This window comes from Echinops telfairi, unplaced genomic scaffold (genome assembly GCF_000313985.2).
Source record: "Echinops telfairi isolate 266 unplaced genomic scaffold, ASM31398v2 ScPeMD7_3533;HRSCAF=4204_0, whole genome shotgun sequence".
NCBI lineage: Eukaryota > Metazoa > Chordata > Mammalia > Afrosoricida > Tenrecidae > Echinops > Echinops telfairi.
In genome coordinates this window covers 67,164,665-67,174,545 of record NW_022107431.1, presented here as the reverse complement: position 1 = coordinate 67,174,545, position 9,881 = coordinate 67,164,665, and the positions used below count along the sequence as shown (strand labels likewise).

Below are 9,881 nucleotides of genomic sequence, written 5' to 3'. Positions count from 1 at the left end.
GGAACTATCTAATAAAGAACTTGAGATTTTCTCTAAAACGATAGAAGTGACTGTCTATAGAGAATGGAGCCTGGTAGTGTAGTGGGTGACACATTGAGCTGCTAATCCCTAGGTTAAGAGTTTGAAACCATCCACTTCTCCCTGGGAGAAAGATGAGGCCTTCCATTCCTATGAAGAGATACAGTGTCGAGAGACCACAGGGCAGTTCTACCCTGTCCTATTGGGCTGCTATGAATCAGCATAGACTCAAGAGCAGTGGGGTTTTAAAAATGTTGCTTAGGTGTGGAAGCATTTTGAGACCATTTCACATGTCCTTTTAAATAACAGCACACTTTTGTTTTTCAGCACACTTTTTTCCCCAATCTGTTATCCTTTTTATATTGACATCTTTCTATACTGAATCAGAGTTTAGGTGTTAAAGCACATCCAGAAAGAACTGATCTCTGACTGCCACTTCCAAGAGCACAGCTTGTGGACCCAAACCAGACAGAATCTTTGACAACTTCAGCCTCTTCTCCACTGAGCAAGATGTCACTCTATTGGTCTAGTTGGGAGGATTTTGATCTTCATGTTGTGTCCTAATCCACACTAAAGGCTGAAATCCTTGATCTTTATCACCACGTGCTTCAATTCCTCCTCACTTTCAACATGCAAGGTTGTGTCACCTGCATATCACAGGTTGTTAATAAACCTCACTGATAAAGAGCCAAGTCTACAGCTTTCAGTATAGATTACCGTTCATTGTAAAGAAAACAAAACAATGCAAAATTAGACCCACAGGAAACATCATGGGAGAAAATGTTGAAGTTGTCATGGATTTCATTTTACTTGGCTCCATGATCAATTTGCATAGAAGCAGCAGTAAAGAAACAAAATTATGTATTGCATTAGGCAAATCTGCTGCACAAGGCTTCTTTAAAGTTTAAAAAGCAAAGACGTCACCTTGAGAACTATAGTGATCAAAGCCATGGTAGTTTCAATCACGTGACAAGACAATACATAAGAAAGAGGCCAGAAGAATTGATGTATGGTAATTATGGTGTCGAGGTAGTATTTTGTACTTCCCATGAACTACCAGTCCAGAACAAATAAATCTACCATGGAGAAAGTACAACTGAAATGCTCTTTAGAAGCAAGGATATGGAGACTTTGCCTCGTTGACTGTAGACAAGTTCCAAGGAGGGGCAAGTCCCTGGAAAAGGACATCAGACTTGGTAAACTAAAGAGTCAGCAGAAAAGAGGAAAAGTAAAGGATTGATCCTGTGACAATGGGCTCCAATATAAAATGATGATGGCGCAAGACTGGGTAGTGCTTCTTTCTGTTGTGCATAGGGTTACTGTGAGTCGGAACCAACTATACAGCACTTAACAATAAACCAAAATTAATCTTGCTTGACCTTATACATTTGGTTTTCAACATTAGTTATGCACATTTTATATGATGCTGAAAGGGGGAGACATTTTATTTTTCATAGTGGTGAAATATCCATGAAGATGATCGATGAAGTTGGTGTAATCTGTTATCCAAGACATCTGTGAGAATGAGAATTTTAGCCTTATTTTGGAATATTTAATGATTATACTAATTTAGGGTAATAAAATGGATGAGTTGACCTGCAAAATTCCCAAGTAGGCCTACTTTCTGATTAATTTATTTGGATACATCTTACAATGAAAACTTCAAACGTTAAGCACTGTATAGAATGAATTAAAGGAATGAAAGTTCCTATATATATATCGCAATTATTTCCCCAAGGATATAAATACATACACATATATGAAATAAGATCATATTCTACATACTGTTAACATTTCATTTTTTAAATTTTAAAATAGTATGAGTACCTTTCCATATTGATATCTCTAGATATAGAGTTAACGTATATTATTAGCAACCGCATAATTTCACTGCAGCCATTCATTCAATAATATTTACTAAGTGATTGTGAAGGTCAGATATACACAGGTTCATAATGATCCTGACAATAAAAAAATATAACAAAATACACGTTTTGATGAATGTTATGAAGACAATGAACAAAATAATCAAAGTGTCTGGAGGGTCACTCCAAAGCCCAAACCCCACTCACCGCCAGCGTGTGGACTCAGTGACCCTAAAGGACAAGGTGGAACTGCCCCTTTGCGTTTCTGAGACTGTAACTCTTTACAGGAGTAGAAAACCTCATTTTCCTGCAGAGCAGCTCACCTCGTGGTTAGCAGCCCAGTGCGTAACCTATACACAACCAGGCTCCTGGTGTGTTCCTGGGATTACACATTAGAAATGACAGGTGCTTTCTAGTTCATAAAATCCCGATTGCTAAATCCAAAGACCAATGTGTATTTATCATGATAACTGTGTTTAACTACCTATTTACAGACACTATTTATTTGGTTGACTACTTCACGGAACATCTCTCTTCCCGTGCCATCAGGTCACCACTCTCCTCACTGTCCTTTGTAGACTGTTCCTTTTCTATTGCTGAGACTTAGAATCTGACACGCAGTCTTCCATCTGTAGTCTCTTCATGCAGCGTTCCAAAGTGTGTGTGTGGTGGGGAGAAACACAAACAAAAATCCCAGCACATAGCCTTCATTCCAACTCTCACATCCCATGTACAAGCATAGAAGAGTTTCAGAGGGGTTTCTTTACATAAATCCTGACAGAAAACCCCCCTGGTGGCACAGTAAGTTAAGTATGGGGCTGCTGACCACACAGTCATTCATTAGTTCAAGTCCATCAGCTGCTCTGGGAGAGAAAAATGAAGCTGTCTGCTCTCCTAAAGATTTGCTTCCTTGGAAACCCTATGCTGCCCTACAAGGGTCCTTATAGTCTTAATTGACTTCATGGCAGTGGGGTTGACGTGTGACCCTGGCAGAGAATTTCACCAGGCTTTCTGGTTGCATAGCTGGTGATGCGTTGGGCTTCAAACCTAAAGTGAGCAGTTTGAAACCACCAGCGCTTTCTGCTCCAACGAAAACCACGAAGCTTTCTACTTTTGTAACGAGTTGCAGTCTCGGAAACCCACCAAGGCAGTTCTATTCTGCTCTGTTCAGGGTCATTATGAGGGGGAATCCACACGACAGCACCACAGTCAGTGACAAATACACCTCTAGGTTTGTCCACTTCAAACAATTTGTGCCACAGAGTCACCAAGAGTCAAAACTACGTCATGGCAACAGGCTTTTGTTTTCACTTGTCCTGAAGCACATCACCAGGCGTGTCTTTCGTGTTGCTACTGGGGGGTGGGGGGCTCCAGGGGCTGGCCTTTTGGTTAGTCGTCAAATAGCATGGTCAATAGATTGGCCTTGGATGCACACTGGCGTAGCTTCTGAGTAGGAAATTATTTTAATCTATTTACCGAAAACGGCCACAGGCACAATTAACTTGTCACATCCACTGTAAAGTACATGCATCATTTCTGTTATAAAGTATTTCACTCAAGTGCATAACTCAAAAACCAGACTCACTGCCCTGAGAGGATTCCGGACGCACAGCGACCCTACAGAATAGAGCAGAACTGCCCCTTTGGGTTTCCAAGACTTTAAATCTTTTCAGGAGAATGGCCCATTTTTCTTCCCACTCGATACCTTCGGTGTATAATCTGTACTGTGAAATAGACCATGAAATAAACATGGCATTCTGAGACAAATTACAGTTATAGACACCTTGTCTAACTAATTTGTGTTCATTTTAGTTCACTAAAATATTGTCTTCGCTTCTTGAGTATTCCGTTGAACGTGCCTACTGGCCCTGCAGTTCCAGGGAAGCCTTAAAGTGACAGAAGCAACGACTTCCTTCACAAGAAGGAAACACATGCTGCGAGGCTTCTGATAGACAGTCCAGTGTAGCTTCGGGCTTCGTCGCCCAAACTTGGTCCAATGCAGTCGGCTGCCAAAGGAAAATGAGGTGGGTCTACAAGACAGCTCACCGAACAGACACGAAACCCTAGTTTTCATCTTTCCCGCGGGTCCTTAAAGGGCCAACCGCACTCACGGTCAGGAGGGTTTGCGTCACTTCCGCTCGCGCATATAAATTATGTCAGCGCGTCAGTTCTCGCGGTATCGCCCGGAGCCGGGATCTCCCGAACACGGATTTCGCGAAGTTTGTTTTCCAGGGTCCAGGTAGCCTGTCCCCTCCCCGTGCCCCTGACCCCGTGCGCCCGGCCGGATCTTCTTCCTCTTTCCTAGTCCCAACTTTCCCTCGCCCAGCCCGCGGCCCTCCCCCGGGTTCCGGTCGCAGACCGGAATCGGAAGTGGGGTGGGCGGGGCCCGGCGGCGGAAAACGCAGCGGAGCCGGAGCCGGGACACGGCCGCGGCCGCCGTCCCTGCCCCCGCCACGGAGCACCGGGTGGCCGGGCCGGGCCGCTCCAGGCTGAAGGTCGGTGCGGAGGCGGGTGGGCGCGGGTCTCCCCCGCAGTGTCCGGGTGGCGGCCTTCTCGGCCCCCCCGGGTGCCGCGCGGGATCATGTCTACAGCCTCTGCCGCCTCCTCCTCCTCCTCTTCTTCGGCCGGTGAAATGATCGAAGCCCCTACTCAAGTCCTGAACTTTGAAGAGATCGACTACAAGGAGATCGAGGTGGAAGAGGTGAGCGAGACACGGCCCCGAGCGCTGGCTCATCCTCGCCTCCGCCTCTGCGGGATCCCGGCTCTGGAGGCGTCTCCCTGGCGGGGTCGATCCGGGAGTCCCCACTACGGTTTAGACATAGGGTGAGATGTGTCCACCCTCAGGTGCTCTGGGATAGTTCCCTCCATTCCCTCACTTTGACCCCCTTGAGCTTGCATTTGATACTCAGGTGTCTGCATTTGAGTCGCTTCAGATCGCAGGATGAGTTGGTGAGAAAGCGGGGTGCACAGTTCTCCTTGCTGTAAATGGTAAACGCAGCAAAGATCGTGCCCCTCTTGGGGTTTCCGTTTTTGAGACGTTGTGCTTCTAAAGGTCAAAGATTGTATTCGACATAAAGTTCAGTCCTGGCACATAGTGGGCCCTCAATAAATGCTTGTTAAAATAACAGATGAAGTCGGAAATAGTGCCTACGCAAGGAGTTTCTCCGATTCCATAGAGCCGTACTGGTCTTGTTAAATGATCTGCCTTGCGTGGGCATAATTTAGATGGCATACTTTGATGAAAAGATGTTTCAAGTAGCATATCCTGAGGAGGTAACTGAGGCTCTCTGAGATAACTAGCTTGTATCACCAGATTATAAATTGTTAGAAAACCTGAATCCTCAGATTCTGCAATAACTTTAAGTAAATTGTTGCTTTACACATTCATAGACTGGCCATTGGGACAGAAATTTAGCAAAGTAAAATCAGTGTGTTTATGTACTTTAAAGACACACTTTAGAATTGTGTGTTTTTTCATTTAAAAAAACGGATGAAAATGGAGTATGTCAAGTAGCTATCATTTTATATACTTATTTTAAATCATTTTATGTGCTTATTTATATACTTTCATATGTATCATTTTATATACTTATTTTTTTAAATGTATTGATATCTTTGTACAGCATATCCCATATAATAAAACCGCAATGAATTAGCTCTACTGTACATATCTAAAATTACTTTTAAGTAACTCCACGTTAAAACGAGTGAGATAGTTAACATTCACCAAGTGAATATTTTCCCCTATTCATGTTTGAGGAGAATAATGGATTACTGACTGTTTTTTTTGGTACACTTGGAATTCATAAGAACAACCGTTTTGTTTTGGACAAGGTAGCATAATGGGGAAAGCAGGGTCTTTAGAGTTAGAGGAAAGTTTCAATATATCAGGCAGAAATGCCGCATTTGCTATGTAATTTGGTGTTCTAACTAACCCGTTTGAACTCTATAGTTTCCTGAGCTGTGCGATATGGCTGGTAATTTCTACCTCAGATAATACAGTAAATACTCATGTATAAGCCAAGTTTTTCAGCACATTTCTAATGCAGTTATTGTGGTAAAATTAGGTGTCTTGGCTGATTATTGGGTTGGCTTATACTCAAGTATGTACGTTAGTTTGTATGGCTTTCTATTAAGTAATCTTTGCAAAATAATCAACAAGATACCAGACACATAGTACTAGGAAATAGAATTCCAGAGAGGAATACCGACCTGTTTTAAGGTCACCTGGCTAAAAGAAGATCAGTGTTTTGAAAAGGTGTGTGTGTGTTTCTTTCCTATTGAGGCTATGATAAATTCCTTTGTCAGAAGTGGATAGTTGATCAAACTTTCATGGCTAACATTCTTTTTTAAGAATAAAAATTCAGTGAGTCAGTGTACAAGAATTGCAGTTTTTAAATAAGCATTTACGTCTACTCTGTGGTGAAATGCTATGCTTGTAGACTACAAATGGTTATATAATAATAACTTGTGCTTGCTGGTCTACCAGATTCTTTCACAGATCATTTTTGCACTTGATTCCCACAGTAACCTTAGTTATTGCACATTGCTTTCCAAAGCGTTTTACATTCTTGGTTTATGGAAGAATGAAAGTTACTAAGACATTTCTCATTTTGCTGTTCTTCTCCCAAAGCCATGCCACTTCTTTCAAGTTAATATTTCAACCTTCTTTTAGCATCTCTAGAATGCTCCTGAGAAATAGAGATTTTTATTTTAATGAAGTTCTTTCAGTATTAGGCAGTCATTTCTTTTCATTCTTTTTTGTTATTAAATTTTTAATACTCTATTTTTGTGTTAAAAGATTGAATTATGACTTTTCGAAGGTTGAGGCTATTACATAATTTTCATCCTATTCCTCATTTGCACACATTAAAACTGTTATATAAGCCATGGGGTTGTGATAACTTTTTCTCAGTTTAGATATCATTTCTTGAGTAAAATCATTTTAAGGGACCAGAAAAAGACGATCAGTTATAAGTGCTATATTGCCTTTTGAATTAAGGAAACATATTGTATAATTCTCAAATAACAATATGATTGAGTCATCTTTATATGACGAGAACTAGAAATGATATTAAACAAAAATATTCCAACCGTGGACCAAATAGGCAGTCATTTAGTACATGAATATTTCTAAGGCATCTGCTAATTTTAATCCTTGCATTCTAATCATGTAACTCCAAAGTATCAGTTTGACATTTCTTAAATTCAATTCTATTGTCAAATTATGTAAGGTGTCAAACTCAGAAATCAATGTAGATACTTAACTGTATTTTCATGTCTGGGGGGGTTAGTTTTATCATTCTGGATCTGCATGTAGAGAAAGTTAGAATAGATTCTGTAGTGTTTACATTGTGGGCTAGCTTTCAAGGAGTGGTAAAGGCTGTGTGGTTTAGGGGAAAGAATGCTGGACTTAGTATTTAGAAAACTTAAATGCCACACTGATTCTGCCACAATATATTTATGTAACGTTGAGCAAGTCGCCTCCTTTCCTGGGTCTTGGATTTCTCATGTAAATGTTGAACAAGATCATTTAAGGTCTCTTCCAATTCTAAAATGAAATCTCGACCATTGTTCCTAGTATGTATGAAGTTTGCACAGTAAGCCTGGAAGTTCTTTGAGGACAGTTATCGTGATCTGCCATGGAATGTATTTGGTGACTAACTAATCCTGGGTAGACAGGGCGAGTGAGATTCCCCATTTTACAGATATGGACACGTGGTCATAGAATTGGATTTGCCAAAAGCCAGATTCCTTAAGTAAATGTTAGAACTGGGTATTGAATTTGAGATTTCTCATTTTTGAATCAGTTACTTTTTCTGCTGCATTTACAATGTTGCTTTGCTTCTTTCTGCAGTACTTTGTAACCAAATCTTGTACCAGGAAAGAGGAAACAAAAATACTGGTTTTTCTTGGTATTTTCTCATGAGTTTTCAAGGAATGTTTTCCTCTATACTGCTTAGATGCTGTTGAAGTTGAAATACTTTCATTTGAAAGAGTTGGTTTTTTGTTACAGTTGAGCTGTTCCTCTAGAACTTTACCTGGTGACACATTTACTTATGCCTTTCTACTCCCACCGCAAATGTTACCTCCCTAAGCAACCAAGATCTTTGTCACTTTTTTTTCCCACTTCTTTATTCTTCATGGTACTTAGCAGAAACTAAACATGTCTTACTGTACCTCTCTAAAAAATGTAAGGTGCTTTATTCAGAGCTGTAATCCAGTACAGAGCTTTAAAAAAATTGTCTCAATAAATACTTGTTGAATGAATAAATGAAGTTATCCTAGCATAATCTGGAAAAAACAGTGTCCATCTGGTTCTTTTAATGAACCACAGGGGTTGAAATAAGACCTTGTGATTTGATTGAGACAGCATTTACAGCAGAAAACAGATCTACTCAGTTCAGTATTGATTCCATTACCCACCAAAGTAATTCACAGATCTTTTTATTTAGCATGGATAAATTACTGCTTAAGTTAGCGAAATATGGATGGATCTTTAGAAGACAGCTGAAAAGACCCTGTTTGGCATGGCTGTCTTTTAGAAAAAACACTGCAGTTTTGATCACAAATATAGTGGATGAACACATATTTAACATGGCAGCATTCTGATGTGCTCTTAAACTGGATCTCTGCGTAGAGTTGGCTTTTGCTTGGAGTTGACTCTGTGGCCGTGGAGTTTCTTTGGGAAGGGGATTACGCTGCATTGGACATGCACGGGTTCATTCTAGAGGCCTAGAGTAACACACACAAAGACTTTGTCAGTGATAAATATTTTGTTGGCTTAGGTGATAAATACATAGTCAACATATAGTAGAAAAAAATCTATATGGGACTGAATTAACTTGGAGTCCATAGATTTGTTAGTATTTCATTTTGGATATTCAAAATTGCTAGTAAACTCATCCATGTGAGACAGTGACCATTGGTTTCAGTAATCTGGATTATTTATTACAATTTAGAAGTAGCCATGAACATAACTTTTATATTGTGTAGCTTAAAAGATAACGTGAGCATATTATTTTAAAGAAAGTCTATTAGTCACCTATCTATGGCAAGCTTTAAAGGCCTGCATGAAAAATGAAAAAGAAATTTCAAATTATCAAAGCTTTACTTTTGTGTTATCAAATCCGTCTTGTCAGCAGATGGCAGTTCTACTCTGCCACAGTATATTAATAGATATTGAAGTTCTGAAATAGTTGGAGGCCCCAAGTCCTAACTAATAAGTGTAAGATCCATGCATGTTCTATCATGTTCCAGAGCGCTGGCTGGTGCACTGGGCAGCATAGGGAGGGCCCATTCACTTAGTCCACAGAACAGGGCCTGACCAAACTGACAGCTAGAGTCACTCCACCCAAAATAGCCTAAAGTGGGTAAATCAGAAGAATTACGAAGTTAAGGGCACAGGGCCACACATCATCTTCTGTTGAATTTTGGATTTTGTTGTTGTTGTTTTTGTTTGCTGGTTTTTAAATAACATGATTTGGACAGAGAATTTGAATAGTCCCTATCCTAAGGAAATTCGGTTTTAAATTAATTATTTTCGTTTTAAAAAAAGGCAGGAAACAGATTTTGATCTTGGTTTCTGTATTCTTCTAAACAAATCATATGGAAATATCCTATACACCACCACCCATGATTTTTGTATTATTTCCAATTAAGTTTCATTTGCATTTTTCTTTCTAGGGATTTAAGTAGGCACCTTAGTGGTGCAGTGGGTCAAGCACCTGGCTGACCTGACTGCTAACCAAATGAGCTGTGGTTGGAAACCAGCAGCCACTCCACCTCAAGACTGCAGCCTCTGAAAGCCTGTCTGGCAGCTCTGCTCTTGCCCACAGGGTCACTGAGTCAGTCAATTAAAGACTCAGTTAATTAAAGACTGAGTCAGTAATTAAAGACTCAAGTTGTAGACCCCAAACAAGAAGACTAACCAATTGGGGGCAGGGGCAGGAATGAAAATAATGTTATATGTAAGGGAACTAAACGTATGTGCATAGT

The 9,881-nt window shown here is 40.4% G+C and overlaps 1 protein-coding gene across 2 annotated transcripts in view; it reads left to right on the top strand.

Annotated features, from left to right (window-relative positions):
• Nucleotides 1-4,426: 4,426 nt before the first annotated feature.
• The window catches only part of MAP3K7 (mitogen-activated protein kinase kinase kinase 7), an 80,843-nt gene continuing 75,388 nt past the window's right edge, over nt 4,427-9,881 (top strand). For both annotated transcript variants that reach the window (XM_004710919.2, XM_004710918.2), the window contains exon 1: nt 4,427-4,584. In XM_004710919.2, the coding sequence (XP_004710976.1) occupies nt 4,465-4,584 (120 nt within the window). In that variant the 5' untranslated portion in view covers nt 4,427-4,464. The remainder of the gene's footprint in view (nt 4,585-9,881) is intronic.